The sequence below is a fragment of the Amphibalanus amphitrite genome, unplaced genomic scaffold (genome assembly GCF_019059575.1).
Source record: "Amphibalanus amphitrite isolate SeventyFive unplaced genomic scaffold, NRLGWU_Aamphi_draft 000747F_arrow, whole genome shotgun sequence".
NCBI classification, from domain to species: Eukaryota; Metazoa; Arthropoda; class Thecostraca; order Balanomorpha; family Balanidae; genus Amphibalanus; species Amphibalanus amphitrite.
In genome coordinates, this window is record NW_024882241.1 from 81738 (window position 1) to 105848 (window position 24111).

The 24111-nt window shown below is 47.6% G+C and overlaps 1 protein-coding gene across 3 annotated transcripts in view; it reads right to left on the reverse strand.

The window, feature by feature from the left end:
• LOC122365539 (dmX-like protein 2) overlaps positions 1–24111 on the reverse strand; it is a 91492-nt gene that overhangs the window by 26718 nt on the left and 40663 nt on the right. For all 3 annotated transcript variants that reach the window (XM_043336826.1, XM_043336828.1, XM_043336827.1), the window contains exons 28-42: positions 23755–23935; positions 23356–23467; positions 22770–22932; positions 22128–22499; positions 21634–21820; positions 21159–21289; positions 20715–20865; positions 20387–20464; positions 19803–20041; positions 19301–19529; positions 18818–18976; positions 18400–18503; positions 17924–18091; positions 17439–17572; positions 16823–17093 (exon numbers count right to left, since the gene is read on the reverse strand). In XM_043336826.1, the coding sequence (XP_043192761.1) occupies positions 16823–17093; positions 17439–17572; positions 17924–18091; positions 18400–18503; positions 18818–18976; positions 19301–19529; positions 19803–20041; positions 20387–20464; positions 20715–20865; positions 21159–21289; positions 21634–21820; positions 22128–22499; positions 22770–22932; positions 23356–23467; positions 23755–23935 (2679 nt within the window). The remainder of the gene's footprint in view (positions 1–16822; positions 17094–17438; positions 17573–17923; positions 18092–18399; positions 18504–18817; positions 18977–19300; positions 19530–19802; positions 20042–20386; positions 20465–20714; positions 20866–21158; positions 21290–21633; positions 21821–22127; positions 22500–22769; positions 22933–23355; positions 23468–23754; positions 23936–24111) is intronic.

Consider the following 24111-nt stretch of genomic DNA (forward strand, 5'->3'; position numbering starts at 1 on the left):
CGACGCCGATGGAGGACGGAGCGGCCGACGCCCGCAACGGTCGGTGTGTACTGACTGCTGCGCTGTGTGTCGGTAGTGCATCAGGTGTGGGACGTATTCGTGTCGTTTATTGTGGGTAGCCACGTACACGTATTGCTGATATATAATGCATACTGTGAGCATTGATGTGTAGTACATAATGGTTAACACGTTATAGTGTTGAATTCTGCTGTAGTTTTAAAATATTTGTACTTTTGTATTTGTAATTTGTAATATATATCAGCCTACTTGTGACATTGTCCCGACTCAAATGGCCGCCCGATATTCTGCCTAGATTTTGGTCACGGAGGCTTTGAGATTCAATTCTTATCAGTCACCTTACGCTCAGCGATTACCTCCGCACAAAGCGGCCCGTTTCAACCCTCCCCAAACATCACATCGCCCACCGCCTGACCCGTATATCCCCGTCCTCAGAGTAGCCCCACGCGTGCCAGCGCTGTGGCGAGCAGCTCACTCCAGGAGCCGATCGTGCACGTGCACACGGTGCACAAGGGCAAGAACTGGTGCAGACGGCGCAGGACCGAGTTTCCCCATAAACGGGCCAACCTGGAGCACCGCGCCCAGTGTCGGCGGACCAACGGTCAGAGCCGCGAGAGGGGCTAGATGCAGTGTTGGATTGGTCAGTTTCGATCCTGGTCAGGTCAGTTTTGATCCTGGTCCCGGTTTATAAAATATGTCGGCATTATTTTGGGGTACATCAGGGTACGTACCACCACGGTGACTATAAATACGTACCACTACCATTTAGTAGGGTGCATAGCGCAATCATCTGTCAAAGAAAGTGATTGATTTTGGTGTGCTGACTTTTTCCATTTCCCGTTTCGAATTCTTATTTTGAAGAGCCTTTCTTTGTCATGGAGCATGGAACAGCCCCCATTCTAATCAATCATGGATGAGTTATCAAAATTAAATCAAAGGCTAAGCTGATGCAACTTGTCCGTAGTGCTATGGTTGGTATATTTGTCCCTCGGAAGGGATTCGGAGGGCTCGTCACTGTTTATTGTCATTAGGTGTGGCCAAACGGCCCGTTCTGTTGTTGATTATTTCTATAGTGTCGGGTGTGAGCGTCCCAGCGCCACCCGGGGTAACCCTTCCTGGCTTATTTGTATGTCAATGGTCCAAGTTTTGCAGAGCGCCGTTGAGGCCTCACCCACAGTCTGTTTATTACTTTTAACCCGCGCTCCACTGGGGTATGTTCTGCAATGCGCCCCACGGGGGGGGGGGGGGCTATTTATATTTCCCCCTCCCAGCTCCGAAACACTACTGGCTGGGCCGATTGTCAAAATTCAACGGGCGTCTGATAGCCCTGAAAAACCGTCGGGCGAAACCTAATTTTGGTGACATCGAGGTCACTGATGACGTCACAGGTCAGGTCAAAAGTAAAAATTATCAACATTTTGGTTTGCTAACTATTTCGACTCTGGCCGCCGGCTAACAAGTCAGATCAGGCTCATTTTCGGCTTACACACTTGTGAATATATGCCTAAAATATCCTGAGGATACCAAACTTTCACTTCGAATTTTCAGGTCAAGGCCAGGTCATCCTTTTAAGATCAGGGAAATTCATACCTATACATCGGTCACGTGACACATGTTGTCTGATCCATATAGGCCACATGTTTGGAACACGGTGTCGTCTGTGTCGTTTAAGGCCATTTTTAGTTGAATATATAATTGAAGTTTCCGTTTGAAGTCAGGTCATTTCAGGTAAAAAAGGTTAAATTTTAAAGTCGGATTTTTTAAACAAAAAAGTGTCTATCAGATGCAGTTTGAGCTCAGGAACACGATGGCGCTGTTTATTTTGGTGTACGATGTAAAAAACGTACTAAAAAAATGATTAAAAAATTTGATAATGGTTGGTATTTTTAGAATCAAGAATCAAGAATCAAGGTTGTTTCGGCTCTGGAAGAAGACGTCGAGGTCTATGTTGTAGCCCATCTCTTTTTTTTTAATCACACGTTCTTCTACATCAGTTTGATTTATCTTGGGTCAGTCTTGTCTGTCTGCCCGATGTTTGTCGTATCTTGACTTGTTGTTGTTCTGTTGTTCTGGGTTAGGGCGCGTAGCAGCTTGGCTCTTGCGTCCAACTTCTTTTGATGGCAGTCTTTCTTCTTCTTTTCTTCTTAATGGGTAAAGGGAACTAAGCAGGGTGATTAAGCAGGGTTACGGATTTAGGATAGGTATAGCCGTGGTGTGGACTTGCTTTGGGAGGATGTAGACATGAAGGTCTCTGCCGGAGGCAGAAGCGGTTAGTTTTCGGCCGTAGTTGTGGCATCCTGGTTACACTACTGGTGTTTCAGCTAGGCTACATAGACCCACCATAGACCAAAGAGGTGGTCTGGATACGGTAGATTCTAGAACAACTACTTGGGAGTGAAAACTGACTATTGTCTAACTAAACTATAGATACAATCAATACAGAGCATCCATAAAACGCACTCTAATTAGTTCACCAATAAGTCACAGCAGTGTTGGACATCACAAAATCACAGTGCTTATCACATCGTCTCACAATCTCTGAGCAACACCGCATTCAGTAAGATATGCAAACACAGCATCAGTGATCAAGGGAAATTCATTTCCCAGTAGAGATCCTACATTCATCTGGACATTGGATATGAGACATTCTATTTCCAGGTTCCGTCTTTCGGCACAGAATTTCCGACAATGCAGCAAGATGTGCGGAACGTCAAGTGCACATCGGCAACGGTCACATATCGGTGGAGGTTCGCGATCAAGAATGTGTCTGTGAGTAAGAAGAGTGTGGCCTAATCGCATCCTCGTCAGTATGATTTCTTCTCTACGATTACTGCGAGAACTCGACATCCATTGGCCGACATTTGGCTTAACCTCTTTAAGGAGCGTCGGGCGGTAATCGTGCCATATCTCAGCGAACTTATCTTTGGTACTCTTGCGTACCATGGACAGAAACTCTCTGTACCCTGCATTAACATGTGTGACATTCGGTTTCTGGTGAGACATTCTGGCCCAATGATCGGCTCTTACATTGCCTGCTACACCGCTGTGTCCTGGTATCCACAGAAAGATACATTGGCGTCGATCACGTGAGAGCTGGTAGAGAATCTCAGAAATCTCTATGACAATGCAATGTTCTCGATTGTGAGACGCTATAGCACGTATCGCGGATTGCGAGTCCGAGCAGATCATTGCTTTGTCAACCCGATGATCCGAAATGAATCGAAGCGCTTCGCGTATGGCCACCAACTCCGCAGTAAACACAGACATCCATGGCTCCAGTTTGTGGGAAAAGAAAGCATTATTCACTGTAAAAGCGCAACCAGTCGATCCATCAATCTTAGAACCGTCAGTGTAGAATCTCCGGAACCCCGGATATTGTGCAAGCACATCTTGGAACGCTAAATGTATGTCCGTTTCTGTCATGTGTCTCGTGCCATTGAGTAACATCATCGTGGTAACGTCAGGTAAGAGCCAGGGGGTATTAGTCCACGTGGGTTCACCGTGTTTCGTGGTAATCGGAGACCAAGTTCCCTGCACATGGTGGACAACCTATGTGAAACAGGAAATCCAGAGATCCTTCTCATATAATGTTCCGATAATCCTTCATACACGTGTTGGTTGCTCTCCATATCAACCACTTTGCGACATGGATGTCGAATGTCTCCCTGTACCTTGAGATAATATCTTAGCCCTTAGGGATAGGTCTTGCCTCCTGAGGCTAAGAGGAACCACGTTGGTTTCAACCTGCAATGATCGTACAGGGCTGGTTCGCAGTGCTCCAGTCGCAATACGTAGTGCTGTGTTCTGTACGCACTCAAGTGAATCAATAATGCGACTGCCCGGCCCATCTAGTAGCACTGCAGCATATTCGAGAATGGGACGAATTAGAGCTTTATACATTCGAAGGAGTATCACTCGATCAGCGCCAAAGGATTTGCCTGATACACATTTGAGAAGAGCGATTCGTTTCTGTGCCCTCGCTTTCGTATACTCTACATGCGCTCTAAGGCTTAGTTTGCTGTCTAGCAAAACTCCCAGGTATCTAACCTGTTCAGCAAAAGGAATGGTTGCATTGTTGCTCACAAGGGTGGGGTAAGACCCCAGGTCAACATGTCTTAATCCACGTCTGAACATGACCGCTGTGGATTTTTCTGCTGAGAATGAGAATCCATTGTTAAGCGCCCATTCACCAACTTTGTGCAGAGCCTGTTGACATGTGTGAAACAGTTCAGGTAGGTGTCTACCCTGTGTCCAAATCGTGCAATCATCAGCATAGATGGCATAGGAGACACCGCGAGGGATATCATTAAACATCGAGTTAATAGCAATGTTAAAAAGCATTGGCGATAACACCCCACCCTGCACAAGTCCGTATTCTTGAGAGAATGTGTCCGATAACACACCACATCGAACCTGAAACGTTCGTCGACTTAGGTACGATTGGACAAAGTACATCAAGTGTCCTCGAAAACCCATATCAAAAAGACGATGCATGAGCATAGTAGGAGACACCATGTTGTATGCCGATTTTAAATCGAGAAAAATTCCAATTGTAGTGCTATGATGGAGGAATCCATCTCGAATCTGGGACTCCAGTCGTAGCAAGTGGTCCATTGTGCTCCTGTTCTCCCGAAAGGCACACTGGAACCTAGATAGCAGGCAAAACCTCTCTAGATACCAGCTCAGTCTCTTCCCGATCATTCTTTCCATCAGTTTGCACAAAACAGAAGTTAACTGAATAGGTCGATATGATTTGACTTTGTTACAGCCCTTGCCCGGCTTCAATATAGGAACAACATACGAATGTTTCCATGTTTGTGGGAAAACATTATTTAGCCACAAAAAGTTGAAAAGTGCCAACAGTTCTCGCAATTGCCCTTCATCCATGTGCTTGAAAAATTCATAGTGCACTTTATCCGGCCCAACTGAAGTAGAACCTGATCTAGATATTGCATTAGTCAGTTCACGGAACGAAAACTCTTTATTATAGTCTTCGGTGTTCTCACTCCCAAAGTCCGGCATGGAATCAACAAGTGTCCGTTCTCGTTGTAAAAATACATCAGAGTACATAGAACGTCCACTCAGACCAGCAAAGAAACGTCCAAACGTGTTAGCCACCTCAAGAGGATCATCGATTGTTGCATCATTTTCAAACAGTACCGGGTATTGTCGGGATATGCGACCTTTGTAGTTAAATTTCCGAAGCGTCTCCCATAGCTTATTCATTGGTGTTCGGTGGTTAAACATCGATATGAGCTCCCTCCATGAAGTTACCTTTGCCTCACGGATTGTGCGATGAGCCTTTGCTTTGGCTCGACGATATTCAATTCGCAGAAACTCAGAGTGTGGGTCTCTCCTCATTCGATTCTGAGCACGCCTTCTCTCCCTAATGGCATTTCGGCATTGGTCATTCCACCATGGACATTTGTATCTAGTGTTACAGTTTCGGGTGGGAATAAATTGGGTGGCCGTTTCCAGCATCGCTGCCACCATGTTGTCACAATTCTCAACACCATTTCTGCTATCAAACTTAAAGGAAAAGTGCCTCTGAAACTCAGTCCAATCTGCTCGCTTAATATTCCAACCTGAAAATAAAGGTGGAACATTTGGAGGTGGTGTTCCTGTATCAGAACCCATTCTAATGTGTATGGGGAAATGGTCACTTGAATGGAGGTCCTTGTCAGTATTCCATTCGATCAGGGGAGCAATGTCGCTTGTTGTGACAGTTAAGTCAATAAATGACTCGCGTCCTGTAAAGTCGTCAATTCTCGTTATGCGCCAGGCGCGGCCATAGCGCGGGACGCGACGCCAGCGCCGCCTATCGGCAACGCCAGAGAACTAAGGTCGGTGAGAGCACGGATTTTGATGGGTGATAGCGCAGTGTGAAAAAAATAGGAAAGTTACATGAAAATGTCGCTATACTACGGTATAGTTCACCATCTGAGCGACATATTTATGTATTTTTATCCATGGCGGATAAAAATTGGACCCGGGATCTGGCCATGGAAGAAAAAAATGTTGGTTAGCGTAAGCACGGATTTTCGTGGAAATGAGCACAGTGTGAGAAAATAGGGAAGTTACATAAAAATGTCGCTATACTACGTTGTAGTTCGCTATCTGAGCAACATATCTATGTATTTGTTATCCATGACGGATAAAAATTGGACCTGGGATCTGGCCATGGAAGAGAAAAATGTTGGTCAGCGTAAGCACGGATTTTCGTGGAAATGAGCACAGTATGAAAAAATAGGGTAGTTACATAAAAATGTCGCTATACTACGCTGTAGATTACCATCTGAGCAACATATTTATGCATTTTTTATCCATAGCGGATAAAAATTGGACCTGGGATCTGGCCATGGAAGAAAAAAATATTGGTCAGTGTATGCACGGATTTTCGTGGAAACTAGCACAGTATGAAAAAATAGGCAGCTTACATAAAAATGTCGCTATACTACGCTGTAGCTCACTAACTGAGCAACACATCTCTGCACTTTTTATCCATAGGAGAGAAAAATTCGACCCGGGATCGGGACATGGAAGAAAAAAATATTTGCACCACCAAATGAAATTAAGATACATCACTCCCGTTATATTTGTATTGAGTCTTTCATGAAACAATTTCGCTATACTACGGCAAACAGCATGACGTCTCGCATATATTGAGACATATTTTGACAATGCAATGTAGGTATAATACAATTTGGAATGTTCATAAACATTTTATCTTCTCCTGCCAAATCCCGGTGCCAATTCTCCCCGAATATTGGTAAAAAATACGTCAGGGTAAACGCATATTACTGAATTTAATTGCATTATATCGCATTTTTCAGTTTATCGTTAAGTCTCCACACAGGGACGTTTTCATCTGAAGTTTGGCCGCCGGAGCCACCGCGAGGCCTAGTTGCACGAGTAGCCGATAGTCGGCGCCACCGTCGCACTCGGCCGCAGCCAGTATACTGCCAAAAATGGAGCTATTATGATATCGCTCGTTGGTAACTAAGTGTGGCGTGCTTCATAAATGATCGCCGCATAGAGAAACAACCGTTTAATGAAGAAAATGACTTATATTTTACTCATAATAACAATCTGAACCCCAATGTCCGCTTCTATATGGAGTTTGGCGCATAACGTAGTTGGTTGACCATCGTTCAGCACGCACAAGGTATTCAAGTTAATCACATCCATCCAGATATTGCCTCGAGTGTCATTTATTTGGCTACCCCACATCATATGTTTGCTGTTGGCATCCGTGCAAATGACAAAGGGCTTAGGAAGCTCTTTGATCAACTGGTCCATCTCAGTAAAAGAGAAAGTCTCATTCGGTGGAAGATACAATGAACAGATCGCAATTCGTCTGTTTTGGACCCGTATCGAACATACCACTGCCTGTGTGTACCTGTACCTGGAAGTGTGACAAGTTGTTAGACACATAAATGGACACTCCTCCACCCCGTCCTCCTTGACGTGAGTATTCATGATACGCAGAAAATCCAGGTAATCGGAAAGTATACCTGTCATTCATCATGAAATGAGTCTCTTGAATACATATGAGGCTGAAGTTACCATGCATGAACATGGGTTTTGCCTCGGCCCATTTGCCAATGAGCCCTCGTGCATTCCATTGTAGGATGCTAAGACCCATTGAAAAAACTAAAGGTGTAACTTATCATCAAATAAATACATACCACTTCAAACCAAAGCTTCCACAATGGGAACATATATGCATTGTGCACACTATCTGTGTGATGTATGTAACATTCAGTGCAATGTGCACTGTCAACCAAGACACAATTCAACACTAAAAACTTGTTGATGCTCTGCACTATACACAGCCTTTCTACTGCCTGGCCTTCTACTAGGTGGGTGGGGTGCCCATCCTAGTGAGACTGGGCATTCGTTTCTTCGTCCTCTGTTCAGTGAGGGGTTCCTGTTTTCCTCTACAGGGTGTCCCATAAGTTCGTTCTCACATTATATTTGCATGTGAAACAGAGTACATTGCGTTTTGATATATTTGTGACCCCTCAATGTGCTCCCCATTTAATAGGCAAACACATGAACACATGCTGCGGCATGCCAACCGGCATGTTTGGCTGCATAGCAGGCTTAAAGTTAACCCAGACTGACTTGACATGCGCCGTGAGCTCCTCGAGGCTGGAACAGCGCTACGCTTCGACGAGCCTAATTTTCAGCATAACCAACAAATTTTTATGTTTTCAAATATAACCTTATGTTCAATGATTGCGAAATGCAAATGGTTCCAAAATTAATTACAAAATGAATATATTTCGGACACTGTCCTTCTTCAGTTCAGAATTGCAAATTCAGAATTTGAATTTGCAAATTCAGTTCAGAATTTGCAATTCTGAACTGAAGAAGGACAGTGTCCGAAATATATTCATTTTGTAATTAATTTTGGAACCATTTGCATTTCGCAATCATTGAACATAAGGTTATATTTGAAAACATATATATGTCATAATGCTGTTCATACAAGTACTTCGCCATTTACTTGCAACAAATTTTTATGAAATTTTGATCCGATGAGGTGCCTGGCATGTGGTCTTGCCACAAACGCCTGTCACAGTCTCCTTGCACCGCTTTTAAGCTTTGCTTGACCTGTGCACTGATGCACTGTTTTGCCTGAAGATGGGCCTACGACCTCTCGGATGCCATTTTCTCCTCTATAAATGTGTTCATACGCGCGGTTCGAGTTCAGCTTGAGGGTTGAAATTCCTCCTAGATATTCTTGGGAAAGTATTATGCTTCCCAAAGCTGTTTCTGGGACACCAATCACAACCTGGTCAGCGTCTGGACGCCTATAACCCCACAATACCGTGACCTTGGCCTTTCGCATAGGAACATAACGGGACGAAACCGAGGCCTCCTCCTTCGCCCTTATGGGGTTGTTTTCGGGTTTGGACGGGTGTTTCGTCTCGAACGTGGACTATAGTTAGTCCAGATGACCTGGTTGATGTCCTCAGCCCTTTAGTGTTTTTAGCCTCAGGCATAACGAAACTCATGTTTGGCCATTTTAAGACGTTTTTGACTGTTTTGAGCCCTCCGGTAAGCAAAGCTTAAGTTACCTTGAGTTATGTACCCCGAAAGAACACTCTTAGACAGCTGGTAATCCATCCTGAAAAGTCTGCTTACCAACTTTCTAACCCTTTGACCTTTTTGATGGCCACTTTGGCGCCACACAGCTTTGGCCACATGGCTCACTCCTGAAAGCTGACAAAAAAGAGGATAAACTTGCAATGATTGACTCCCGACAAATCATCGGTGTCACTTGCTGACTGTGCGTCCAGTTAGTGATGGACATTGTCTACAGACTGGTAGGCCTCAATCACCCTTAATCGTCGCGGATGGTCACGTGCTGACTAAATACCGAGACGTACCCGTATTGGAGACCTCTATGTTGCGGCGTTAGTCGTCTGTGTAGGAAACGGGCTCTCTAGCAAAAACTATTTTGTCTACAGAAATTAGTTACTGTGGAGCATATTTCTACCAGCCATGGCAACCACGTAAGCTCAGTAACGAACCAATTTCAGCGTGCCTTTAAGCAAGAGAGCCTAAAAACGTAAAATTTAGGTGAGAACGAACTTATGGGACACCCTGTAGTCTCTTCTTGAGACGATGGATGCTTTTGGGATGTTGGATGTTTGCCTTTTCCTCCACCTCTATTCCTATCTCTACTATGACGGTCCACTTTGGTCCAGCGTACTCCCTTTTTGCCAATCTCTTGGCTTTCCCCATCCTCCATGTCATCAGAGGTGTCAGTCTCTACATCGACCTGGGCATTTTGACAACTCCCATTCCCACTACCTGGAGTAGAATTGTCCTCAGCCATGCTGTCTCCCACCTCACGTGGTAGTTGTGCAGGGGTTGGGACACAGTCTCTCAGTTCAGGTTCTCAGTTTGGGATCTGGAGTGTCTCATCAGAGGTGTTAACCCCTGCCTGACTCGCCAGTTTGTTGAGAAGGGACAGCATCTTATCCACCTTTGTTTCCAGTACATCAACCCGCTCCATCAGAGAAGTATCTTGGTGGTTCTGTTGCTGTGTGGTCGGTGATGTCTGAAGTATAGTGGAATATGCCGGTGTTGTGGGTCTTTGGTGCTTTTTCTCATACTCCCTCCGAGCATGAGCGTATGAAATATCCTGTGTTACTTTGATTTCACACACCTCCTTTTCCTTTCTCCAGACTGGGCAGTCGTGGGAGTAACAAGGATGTCTGTCATCAGAAGTACAGTTAATGCATTTGGGGGAGCAGTCCCCTTCATGTTTCTCACCCCCACACTTCAGACATAAGGCAACACTTTTGCACTTGGCCTGAACATGACCATATTTGCCACACTGATTGCAGAGCAGAGGGTTAGGAATGTACCTTCGCACCTCATAGGACACATAATCAAAATGTAGTTGTGTTGGGCACGTTGGCTTGTCAAATGTCAGGATGAGCAGAGGGGTGTTTTCCCTGTGGGTTCCCACCCTCCTTGTCACCCGTTTCGCTCCAACCACTCCAAACTCCTGGAGCCATCCCACTACCTCCTGTTCGGTAAGTTCAGTCAGGTCAAAGGCATAGATAGTGCCTTTGCTCGTGTTAAGTTTCTCTGCTTTCTGAACACTGCACTCTTCACTTCCGAACATTGTCGCTTTCAGCAGTCTGTCAGATTGCCTTTCATTTTTTGTTTTCAGCAACAGACTCCCATCATTCTGAAATGTCGCCTTTGATACTCGATCTTGTCCTCCTAAGATGCCCCTAATGCAAGTCTGAACCCAAGGCCAGCCTCTGCCCTTGATCGGACTCCCTGACTTCAGGGTGACACTCAGGTATAACCCCGAGTCCTCATCACCCCAAAAGGTCTCTCTCACGTTATCTACTCTAGACCTCTTTGTAGCTCTGGGTGTCCCCATCATTTACACACCAGCCTACACTTCCGCAATGGATCCCAATCACTCATTGAGGCGATTGTGACTCACCACGTGGCCGAGCTTCCACCCGACAATTAATCAAAACGAAATGGAAGAAAAAGAAAAATAAATGCTTCTCCAAAATAATTGAATAAACAAAAACAAATTGGACTTAAATAGTCCTCTTCCTTCCTCCCGGCCTCGCCGATCACAATCAAGAGCTTTGCGATCACATGTCCTTCCGCTCCCGTAACTGCGAACGATCTGTATCTTGACTTAAATTGGTTAGTTGTTTTTGCCTTCTTGATGTGAAGCTTAACAAATATCATTTATTTATAACTCTTTGTGAGAAAAATCTTCCTCCCTTCAATGTCCGGTGGTGGGGCTGGTACAGTTTGAGGTAATCTCGCTCTGTTCGGTTTCTAACGTTAAATCATTGGGTGAGGTCACACTCGTGGAGCTGATGGAGGATTTTGTGGGTCTCAAGTAAGTCTCCCCGTTCTCTTCTCTCTTCTAGGGTGGTAAGCTTAAGCTGTCTCAGCCGCTCTGGATAATCTAACCCTTGCATTCCCACAACTCTTCTGGTAGCTGCTCTTTGAACTGTTTCAATCGCTTGATATTGTATTTCTTATATGGAACCCACACTTGGAGACAAAATTCAATGTGAGGGCGAACAAATGTTTTGTGTGTGAGATTAAACATTGCCGGCCTCAGCTTTTCAAATATTCTCCTTACCACGCCCCAACTGGCATATGCTCGTTGAGTTATGCTCGTTGGCATATGCTCGTTTTTACTACAAAGCATATAACATAGCTACCTATTTTAAAAGATATCCGGGCTAAAACTTCCTAGAGTACGTCATCGTTATGTGTTCTATCACATACAATCCGTTTTTTTTTTTTCGATAAGTCAAAACCTACAGGGAAAAGTTTCAAAAAAATATAATTTTTGATTTTTGACCAATAATCTTCAAAATTTTAAAAGTTCAAAAAATCCGAGATAACTAGCAGCTTGGCAGCCCTTTGTAATAGGAGTCTCTCATGCAAATAAATTGGATCTAGCTTAAAAAGTAGGCTTTTGAGAACGATTGCCGTAGTTCAATATTTTGCATCAAAATCGGCCAAACATGACGTCACTCAGAGGCCTGTTTCACTAAAAACTTGTATTTACAAGTGTTTGTAGTTTACAATTCATAAGTATTTTTACCAACTACGTAAAAACCGATTTCACTAAGCTTCATCGCCAGTGGCACCTCCGATAAGAAATTGTTTGCAAATAAACTTGTAAACAGTAAAAATGTTTTTAATCAAGAAGTATAGCATGTTAAAGATGTTGCTTCTTTGTATCAAATATTGTCTAGTATTCATGTCAAAAGCTGCCTAATTAAATTATAAATAATGATGCTGTTGGAAAAAGATAAAAATGATAGTTCACATTGTCCTATTATTGAAAGAAAATAACACGAAAAACATTTGACAGCAGAAGACTGTTGAATGCAATTATGGCGCGCGAATGACAAAACATGACGATATTTTAATACCGATTATTTTGCTTCTTAGGGTGTGTGCTAAGTAAAAATTGAGCATGAAACGTCTCAACAAAGCATAGTTGTTCTAAATATATGACTGTTTTGCATTATTGCACAAAAACAATCAAAATTCCGAACGTCAGGACCACTGGAATTTCTGGTTTGTAATTACGATGTTTTCTTTCAAGTTTCTGGTCTTCGTGAAACAGAAAGTTTGCGATTCCCATGTTTTCTAGCAAACTTTTTCTTGTAAAAAAGTTTGGAAATTTTAAACTCAAAATTCATGTTCAAAGGTTTTGTGAAATCCAAATCTCAAATGTTGGTAATTATTTCTTGTAAACTCAAGCTTTTTCTTTGTAAATACAAGTTTTATTTGTTAGTGAAACATGCCTCTGATGTCATTTCCGGACAATTTATGATAGCTACGAAATTTTCGTTTGGGCACAAGCACAGACTTCTCTATATATGGACTGTGCGCTGATCCGAGGAAATCAGCATTGGAGGCCCAAAAATAAGTGCACTTTTATCCATCTTTTTACAATGAAAAGGGTGTCAGAATATTCACAAATTTGGATATAGGATAGCCCATACTTTTATCTATCTGTCGGATTACATTTTTTTGTTGAATTCAAAATAAATAAGAAATAAATCTATATAAATGAGAACATGTTTTCTCGTTTAGTTAGCCATTTGTTCACGCTGGAGGTATATACTTCACAAATGCAGCCGTACTTTGCGCGCATTTTCTTGCTTTTGAATGTTGGTTGCATTGTTGGTTGTCGTTGCTAATTTGTCGGAACTAGTCATTTACGTTGGTTTTGAAAAGGGTTTTGAGAAATAACGATACATTATATAGGGCCACAAGAAGCAGTAAAAATAAGTAAGAAATAGCTCGAAAAAATGGTCAAAAAAGGAAAGAATATTATCGATCACTACCTCATCAGTCATCACGACCGGATCAGAAAACGTGTGGTGCGAAGATGTCATTCCGGGTATCTGTGCCGGTGATGGCCTGTTATTACAGGAACTTCTACTTTGGATATCTCAGGAAACTGGCAGGTCACCATTTCTAGGCCAGCTGTGGACATTTTTGATGGAGAAGCCAAGAAATGTGCCAAGGGCGAAGAGCATACTGTAACTAACGAGCTACAGAATATGACGGAGGCGCCGGGGGCACTAATCGTTTGGCCGAACGGGGAAGAGCACTCGATCCGCGCCCCGGCAGGTTACCTGTGTTCCAGCTTCCGAGCTGAGATGGTCGCCCTCCGAGCTGCTCTCTCCTAGCTGCTGGAGAACCCGCCGCACGCGGAAGACACCATCGTAGCCTGCACCGACTCGCAGTCCGCCCTCGCCGCCATCCGAGGTGGCTGGGCCGCCCAGCACTCCTCGCTCGGAGTGGACATCTGGAGAGCCCTCTGGGGACTGACAGCTGGAGGCCTGTTGGTCTACCTACAGTGGGTGCCCTCACAATGCAGGTTGGAAGGCAACGAGAGGGCCGACACCATCGCCAAGAAGGCAAACATACTCGACTAAAAACAAATCCTTATAGACGTCCAGAAGGCCCACTGGGCCGCCGCCAGAGTGGCGAGGGCTCGCACCGTCGGGGCCTGGCCAGCCGGCTGGTTCCACCAGCTGACGGGGATCGACTCCCGCCTACCGTTGCCGGCGGCGACCGGCCAGCGGCGGTGGACATCCACCAGCTCCGCGCCGGCCACTGGACAAGCTCCTCCCAATGGCGCCACAGAGTCGGGTTGGCGCTCTCCTGGCTGTCGGGGTGCAACCAGTGCGACGACCGACAATGCAGAGCCGCACTCTACCCGTCTGCTGAGAGGAGGCGGACAGCCCAAGCATGTCCTCCTGCGGTGCCCGGCTCTGATGGGCACCCGACATCGCCTGATGGCGACCATCAACCCCAACATGGAGGAGGTGCGGAGCGGCAGCATCGTGGTGGCCCTGGGGGCCGCCCACAGGTCCCTTCAGAGCTGCTCGGCTACGTCTCCATGGGACGAAGGGACACAATAAAAGCAACAATAGCTACAGCATGACAACGTGATGGGAACGACCGTCACAAGAGCTATCGCCGTATCATTCAGCAGCGAGTGGAAAACGAGCAGACGGAGGGATACGTTGCAATTGGTGATGCGCATGTGCGAATGTGTGAAAGTGCGACTATGTGTAGATGCGTGGTTCGAAAAAGTGGGTAGCAGAGAAGAACAGTGAAGACACCGTTGCAGCAGACACACATTATCCCGTAAAGTCCCCTATCGGCATTACCGCCAATCTTTACCACCAGCGCGGTCGGTGCACTGTCGCGCGAGTTTGTAGCCTGCTATGTCAGAGATGTGAACAATCCAGCACACGGGGGAAGAAGAAAGGGATGATAGCCACCCTTTCTCGCTGGATTCCGCGGTGAAAATGGACTAACGCCATTTTCAAGCCCACTGGTGCAATGCGAGATGAACTTGACATGAGGACATCAATGGGTGTCGATGAACGTGAAATGATGTTCCAATACAGATTCATATCGACCAGAAGCCTTTCTTATTCTGAGCTACGAGCAATAGATAGTACAAAAACAAAATATATTACATAAAATTCAGCCTGTCGACAGGAAACAATAAAAGGGTATTGTGTTACAACATATGGGTTCATGTTACGGCTTCAGAAATTTGGGCCTCCAATGCTGATTTCCCAAATCAGCGCACAGTCCATATATAGAGAAGTCTGTGGCACAAGGTGTCAAATTGATGCAGCCGAAGATACTGAAAGTTTCATGTTGATACGTTTACGTCCAGCGGTTTATAGGATATTGCAACCCCCCCCCCCCGCCGCCCCTCAGTAGGGCGCGGGTTAACTCTCGTCAGCTGTAGGGGGGGGGGGGGCGCTCCCCTGACGGTTTTCAAGACTTCTCGGAACGCGCCGGCGATAGAGAGCTGAAAGTTAGCACGCCTCACATTTGATTCGAGCCGGATTGTTTGACACATACTGACTTTTCAGGTCAGTTCAGGTCATTGACCTAAAACGTCACAAGTGAGCCTCTGCACGGTCCTAGAATGTCGCAGCGCCCTCAGTGCCCGAGGAGCTAACACATGAAGAAGACATCGACAGGTGGTCCTAATAGACGTGGGACAACACATCCGCACCAAGCACCCTTCGCACGGAGAGGACGGCGGGGAGAGCGTCGGAGCGGTGGCAGAGTGCGCGGAGAGAGCCGGACAGGGCACCAGGTGAAGGGGGGAGGGGGCAGGGTACAAGGGGGTGGGGAAGGGTGAGGGGTAGACAGGGTACAGGGTGAGGGGTGGACACGGTTTACACATCAGAGGTCAAGTCACGTCCGATCAACTGGTGACGCCGGAGCCCATATTCAACCCTTAGCCCTCGCCCGCACATGCCATTTTCCCATCCTAGAACGCACATGGGGAGGGGGGGGGGGGGTTTGCCACCCCCGCGCCATTTCGTTCCTGCTGGAGATAAAGCTTCGCGGTAAGGACTAAAAGGATTCTTTGGGAAGAGATGAATCTGATGATACCCAATTTTACCTCAGCAGGTCAGTCATTGACCTTCCAGGTCAGGTAAAACTAAAAAATGTTGCTGTTTTGGGTCATCGTTGGAATATCAAGTGCATGACTGCTTATCATATACCGATGATGCTGCTATATTGTGGTGCCAAGCCAGCTAGAACCTCTTTGTCACACTATCCGACTAGGCTTTTGCTGGCTGTGGTCATTTCAGGTCAAGTTAGGTCAAGGTCAATGATATGTGCTTGTATGTCTGTGTGTGTCTGTGTGTATACTGATGTGTGCATCGATTGTTTGTGTCCCTATTACATGAGATCATGAACTGAGAAGCTTTTAGCAAAAATACAGTCAAAGAAACATCACGAAATGTAAATTCAGCTTGCCTAAAACGCAATGTTTTTAGATGACCTAGGTTGACCTTGACCTTGACCTGACCCTGACATCTGTACATCGTCGAACATGTTCCATGATAGGTGAGAGGTAAGACTGGCAAAAAAAAAAGCCGAAATCAACGTGTCAAAAGCTCACAAGACCCATGGCCAACGCAAGATATTGGGTATTTGTGATTTGGGTCAGGACATGACTTGAAGAACAAGGTCATATCTCCGAAACCAAAAACCACAGAAGCTTGAAATTTTCAGTGGACGCTAAGAAAGGATAGACCAGAACCAGCTATACAAAAAAGCAGGCCTCTAGCTTAAAAAATGTTGAGTACCGAGCAGAAAAAACTACCGGGGGGGGGGGGGGGTTGCCCCCCAGGTGCAGCCGAGGGTTAGCACACCATCGACCTGAGTAAATTTTCCTCAAACCTAAGAACCCTGTCCACAGCCACCCCGCATCACTGACCCTGGCGTCGGAGCAGGCGATGGCCGTGATGAGCAGACTGGTATAAACCGCCGCAAACACCTCCGCCAGTAGCACCGTCAGCTGCGGGCCGTCGTCGTCCTTTTCGCGCGAGAGCAGCGCGCGCAGTGACGTCACGCCCGGCCATTTGGCGGGAGGCGAGGTGACGGCAGGCGGCTGGTCGGCGCTGGCGCGCCGGCAGCGCGCGCCCAGGCCGGCCGTCAGGTGGCTGGCGCTCACCGCTACGATACCGTCCACGCTGTAACCGACCAGGCTGCGGGAGGGGCGGGCAGGGTGGTGTGGGATGGAGTGGGGTGATGCGCGCGTGGCAAATGGCTGCGAGATCCGGTAGCTGGCGTATACCGGTTACAAGGACAATCGCTAAATATGATGTGTGAAAAGAAACGAAGCAATTCGATGACAGACAGCATCAATTGGAAGGCAAGTGTCAGCATCTCCAGAAAGGTCAGCTGTAAACGTAAAAAAATCAATGTCCTCTCCAGTCTTAATTAACTACTTTTATAAAATCGAGCAACCGAGCAAGTACATTCTTTTAGCATCATCAATGGCCATTCCCTCCCAAACCGCCCATCAGCCACCCGCGCCTGCAGTCACTGACCCGTCTTTCTGTTTGACTTTGAAGGCGTCAGAGTCGCAGAGCGCCTGGTAGACGCACGATGAGAGCGCCACCGCCGTGTTCTTCAGCACGGCCAGCGCTGACTCCTCTACCACGTTTGGAGACGGAGGCGCCGTCTGGGGGAAGAGACGCAGACGTCAGACATCAGAGGGACGGGACGGTGGGAAAAAATCATAGTACATGGTATTGGAGTACAACACACAGTGTGGAGTGCACGACATGGTATAAACGTCACCTTTAACGCACTTATTTTATTTTCCATCATTTCGGACAATTTCCATCATTTTAAATCGATAAGTCAACATGCGCCATTCTACCATAGGATACATAAAAAGCGTACCACGGCCGAGGTACCAAGTCTTCCTTATGCTTCAATAATTCGCAGTATTTTACGCAACAAGTACAGGCCACCCAGCAGCGGACCAATGCCTTTCTCTGCTCACCTACCCGCTCTAGTTCGTCCTTACCTGATGTGCCACCACCTGAAGCAGATCGTGGGCGATGGCCTGTAGGTGCCGCACCGGGTCCATCACCACCGTCTTATTGTTGGCCACGCTGGCAGACAGCAGCGGAATCATGGTGGGGAACGGCAGCGGACTGAGCAGCTGCTGGCGGCTCGACTCCTGCTGTAACTCCTGTGAAATGGAAACGGAAACAGTCGGTAACAAAACAGCCGTGGATTGAGCATGAGCATCGCCCTCAACTAAACACTGCAGGTTGCTTCCAAATAAAGACAATGCGGTAACATACAATGAATTAAGCAGAGTGCAGACGCTGCTAAGTGTTAACGGCAAGTCTTCTGCTGCACTTTAAATTTATAACTCAGACAAAATGCCAGCGTACTTTGTGGCCTTCAAGACCACAGAGACGCATATGATACCAGCGCCCTCAGTGACTCACAGCTGATAAGCAGGCCCACATGCAGTCACGCTCCATTCCCTACCTGAAGCAGCAGGATGAGTTCCATGCGAACGGAGGCCAGAGCGCCACCGGCTGCCCCTTGCAGACTGCAGTAACTGAGCAAGGTGCGTAACAGCGCCTGGTTCGCTGTTAACACACACGGACACATAATGTCATGAGCCAGAAAATCCCTGCGATGTGTTGCTTCCGATCATCAAAATAATCAGTCGAGCAAATGTGGTTTCTGTAACACGACTTGCGAATAATTTGTCATTATATAAGCTCATTATGACGAGGCCAATCATGCCGTATTCCCCGAAAGTAAATGTCAGAAGGCTATCATGAAATAGACATGTTAGGATCTTGGATAAAATCAAGTTTTCGGTAAAAGGAAAGCAGATTATCCCCCAGAGCCAACTTTGGCCGCTCGTGCGTCCCACTATCATTCAGCATCTACCCACCTTTGAGCCATGTCTTCCTGCGCGTGGCGCGCTGCAGTTTGGCCTCGAAGTCCATCTTGTCCGTGAGCAGCACGTCGTGCAGAGTGGGCCGCCGGTCACCGGGGAAACAGGGCGGCGGAGTGGCGTCCTCTTCATCGGCGGTCGTCGGCAGCGCCGCCACTGCCGGGGAGGGCAGACAAGGAGTCAGGCAGATAGACAGGTGACGTTTTATGCCTCCCTTGCCCACTACCAATGCCAGAGACGATGACAAATATCAGTTTTGTGCTATTCTTTCAGCAAACAAAAGCCACCAGTCTCTCCGCTGTATCTCAGAGCGGCCTTCAATCTTGAAGTTCGCTCAGTTAGCGTGAACTATCCACTAGCTCAACAAGAGCGGCTTAACAACCAGTCTGACCTCAGTACTAATCCAGCAAGAGTCTCCACACTGCCCAGGCCGATCTCCCCTCTCCTCCCAATCCCCCCGCGCAACCACGCAATTCTCACCGTCGACGGTGCCTCCGTCGTAGTTGCAGACATCAATGAGCGCGTCCACCTGCCTCTCCAGCCACAGGTAGAGCTGGTAGCGCAGCTGGCCGCCGTCCACACCCAGACCTGAGGCCAGGTTCGAGAGCTCCTCCATCATTAGCTGCAGGCAGCCGATGAACTTGAGCTGCTGCGCCATGATGTCCAGGACGCCGGAGCGAGCCGCCTCGGCAGGGCCCGGCCCGGATGTCTGTCGGCAGGGAGAGAGTAGGGAGTGAGGTGAAGGGACGGGGGACGGAGACTTTATTAGACCGACCGGCCACTACCACTTACAATTAACACACGTAAAACGGAGAGACCGTGTCCAAAATGACGAAACAGGAGTGCGCATTAAGGCCTCCATCTGAAACTCTGATGTTTTAAATGTAGGTAGCATACAACTAAAAGTAGCTGCATCTCAGCTCACACACTTCACACCATGCGTCCATCCGACCCACGAAAGCCCAGTGTCCGTTGCGCTCACCATCTGTGTCTGCGTCTCTGCACCAGTATCAGTGCTGGTATCACTGCCCCGATCATCGTCCCAGTTAAGCTCCAGGGGCTCGGGGGCCAGCCGCGATCGGACCGGCGTCGACCAGTCAAAGTCCTGTCCGAGTGACTGCGGCAGCGGCGACGGGACGCGCGGCGCGTCCATGAGAGCGGCGGCCGTATCCCCGCCCGGTGCCAGCAGGGACTCGACCGGCTCCGGCTCAGAGAGCGGTTCTGTGGGCAGAGCGGGGAGAGGGGTGTTATAAAATGAGGGGAGAGGAGGACATTGGAAGGAGGTGGACGTTGGAGGAGAAATGTGAGACACTGATAGATGCGTCTTCAGACCACTCATGTTTTGTATCGAAAAAAAAACAACACTTATTGGGACATGGAGTATAGCAAAAGTATACGCATTCCCCTGACAATTCTAAGCTGTCGCAGTGACAAAAAGGAGCAGCTGGAGATCGATTTATTCTAGTGGAGAGAAAATAATGCACTGCAGAAAAACTGCCACATTGCATCACCACCATTCGTAACCACTAACCACGTAGCTCTGCCATGCTCTGCCTTCCGTCTTACCTGGCTGAGACCAGTCAATGATGCCCGTGTCAATCCTCTTGTCCTGCGGTGCCGACTTGACCGGGCTGGCCACAGCGCCTGAAAGGACATACCCGAACCCCTCAGTGACAACCATGGCCGACATTCACGGAATAATTAAGGTGATTAAACCACGCGGAGCTTCATCAACAGAATTCCATTCAATCAACCGACACCATCACGATAAAACAAACTTGCAGTCTCACTTGCAAGAAGTAAGAACATTAGCTTTCCTGACACCAATCTTGATATGATACCATTTAACAATCAATCCCTCTGTCATATCACTGTTCCCGAGTCCCAAACTCACTCTCGGCCTCCGGACAGCTGTCGAGCACCTTGCTGGGTAGCTTGGAGAGCACTTCGAGCGCCAGGGTCGGACAGCCGGCGCGGTAATGCGCATGCGCGGTGCTAAAGTACAACTGCCGCTCCAGCGGAGTGATGGCGTCCACGTGGAAGAACTGGGACGGAGAGCGGACAGGTCAGCAAGAGCAATAATCGAGGAACGGTGAGCATTACATACATCGAAGAAACTGGCCTGAAAGAACATAAATATTCGATTCTCAAGTGAAACAAAAATAGCATAAGTGACTTGGCGAACCTGGAATAAAAGTTAGCCTTCGATCTGAGCTTATCGTTCGCAGCACCTGGATCCGCTGCCGGGCCCCAACTCAGTTCCCTATTCCCATATTACAATCACACAGCTCTTATCTACCTTTGATCACCCTCCCGTTGATCACCAAACCCGTCCCACCTGTTTGTCCTCGTCTCCAGCGTCCTGGCCCCGTCCCCGGCGCCGGTCCTGGGCGCCCTGCGCCTTGTACTGCTTCACGATCAGCGGGTGGGTGCGCAGGTACACGTAAAAGTTGAACACGGTCGGACTCGCTGCCGGAGACACGGGAAGATGGTCAGAGGGAGAAGTTACCGTCAGGAAAAATTGTCGGATAGTAGTAGTCAGATAAAAATAGGCGGTGAGCAGAGGGCGAAGTCAGAAATGACCACGTTTTGACGGTAACTAACGAAGAAGAAACAGCAAAATGGCACGATGTTTATATTTTCCCGTTGGTTCGTGATATATCGAGAGTGATGAGCTGGTGCAATCCATACCCACAATTTTCAGCATCCAAATCCACGCACATAAGCGTTAGTCAAGGAGCTGTTGGTCTGAGCAATGTATACGACTACGCGGGAGCTTTACTGATCCAAAGTATAAAACATTGTGTACGTACTGCCGTAGTATGTCTGCGCGTCCTCCTCCTGATAGGCCGTGTGCAAGGTGCCCACGTTGACCTTGAGCAGCGTGTTGAGGCTGGCCGAGTAGTCCTTTTTGATCCAGTAGGCCATGGAGCGGAGGAACGGGTCGGGGTGCGCCACTGCCAGGTCCACCGTCCCGTCCTCGGCCACACCGAGAATCTCCTGCGGAGGGGAGGGTAAACGTCAATGACCCCCCGTATCGTCCTCAAACATATCCTGGATATTCACGTATAACAGCGATACACGTGCTTTTGTCGTTTTTAACCGACAGAAAATCGCTAATACAATTACCGACTCTTTCGACATATGCAACAGATCAAAACAGCTCCCTTCCAAGTTCCAACAAACGTTTCTTGTTCCTCCGATCGTCTTCCTCATCCTATCTAGTGGTAGACTACCCAGTATCACATGCTTAAATATTCCTACATCGGATCCCCCCCCCCCCCCAGCTGCCGTAAACCCAACCCACCTTGTTGAGCAGCTGCTGCAGGCTGGGCGGGCAGCTGTCCAGCTCTCCGTCGTACAGCCGACAGACCAACATGGCCAGCTGCAGGTCGTGCAGCTTCGTCAGGATCACCTCCACGCAGTCGGGTAGACTATCGGCCAGCAGGAACAGAGCCGCCGCCGACTCGAACTTCTGCTTGCCCAAGCACTGGTAGGCGTTCTTCTTGGCGGCGGTACGGCCGTCAGGCGTGGTGAAGTCCTTGCTGAAGAACTTGTAGCGCCGGTCGTCGCGCATCTGTTTGTACAGTGCCGCGATCACGGTCCGTTTGCGCATAGCGAAGTAGTAGAGGGCTGCATCCATTGGGTCCTTGGTCTTCTGGTAGGCCGTCTTGGCGATCTGACAACGGGAAGAAATGTGTCAGCATCACGCAGGAAAATCCGCCTAATGACGTGACCGCTACCAGAGGATGTTCAGCATCAGATCGTACCATGATATGGGACTCAATTGTACTTACAGAATGAAGACTTACATTGTAATCCATAATGCTTTTAGCGGCAAAGCAGGCAACGGTATACTCCCACTCCAACCATATTTTAAAGAGCCGCAAAAAAAAAAACATTCATCATTCCTCTCCTAGCTCCCTCCATCTCTCCCCTCCCATCTAACCTGTTCGACGATGCGTTTGAGCAGCGTGTTGCTGCGGATCCACCATCCAGCGCCGAGCTGCTGCAGCTCTCTCCACTGGGGCTGCGCGCGCGCCACGCACGGCACCAGCTGTACCAGCTCCTCCTGTGACTCCGAGTGGAAGCCCCATACCACGTACGACGAGCTGAGGGCCAGAGAAGAGGTAAGAGTTAGCTAACTCAGTTTTACATAAAGGTGATTGAGTGGAAACTCCACAACATGTACAATAAGTTGTTAGACACAGACAAGGAAGGATTCAGACGACATAGACGGTTTGGCATACTAACACTTGGGTGACCAATGCATCTAGGTAAGAGTTTGCATGTGACAATAAGGGGATCACGCATAGATCAAATCTATCGATGATAGTATTCAATGATAACGATCACAAGTCACAACGATAACATCGACGACAGAACGATAACGGATAGAATGTGTCATTATTCTATTCCATATTCCATGAATGCAGCCGTCCTGAATCTGATAAGTATGAGAGTCACAGTGGAGAGCAGGAGTCCGTACACGAGGAACGAGCACGTGCAATGTGCCGCCAGCAGCCCGTACTCACGTCAGGCCCTGCGAGTTGAGCTCGGCCTTCTCCTTCGGCGGGAGACACTTGGACAGGTAGGTGAAGTTCCGCATGGCCAGCACGAAACGCAGGCCGGAGTCGTCCACAGAGTCTGGGGTTTACAGCGCGCCGGTTAGTTGCGAATTGTGATAGCTGCAGTGTTTACTACGGCCTAATAGGGATTTATTGCCAAGTCATCCACATATATTTAACTACATGAGAAAACAAAGATTTCTTTTAATACTCAAATGATGTAAAAGTATTTGTAAAAAAAAAAAACTAAATGCTCGATGAGAAAAGCGAATTATTTCTTTCCCACATCATGTAGCAGCTTGGACCCCAAGCTCACCGACGCACTCACGCACATTACAAAAATCCCACACAATCCTCCCCACCCACCGAGTGTGGGTCCCTGGCTCTTCTGCGCCTCTGCTGCATCATCCGAAGACTCGTCGAAGCAGTCGGCCAGATCAGCGTCCACGGAGGCGACCGTGTCGGCCAGCGCTATCAGATAGAGCTGGTCGATGGAGGTGAGGTCCGGCAGGTGGCAGTGGGTCAGCAGCTGCGTCAGCATCCGGGACTGCGGCCAAAATACGAATAGAGTTAGAGAATGTGATAGATGTGAAGTGATAGATGATGATATAGATGATATAGATACAGATGATAGAGATGATGTGACAGTCAGACACTGTGATAGACAAATAGCCACGTCAGAAACTTCAGAGAGCAGCGCATTGTGGCCCCAAGATGTAAAAG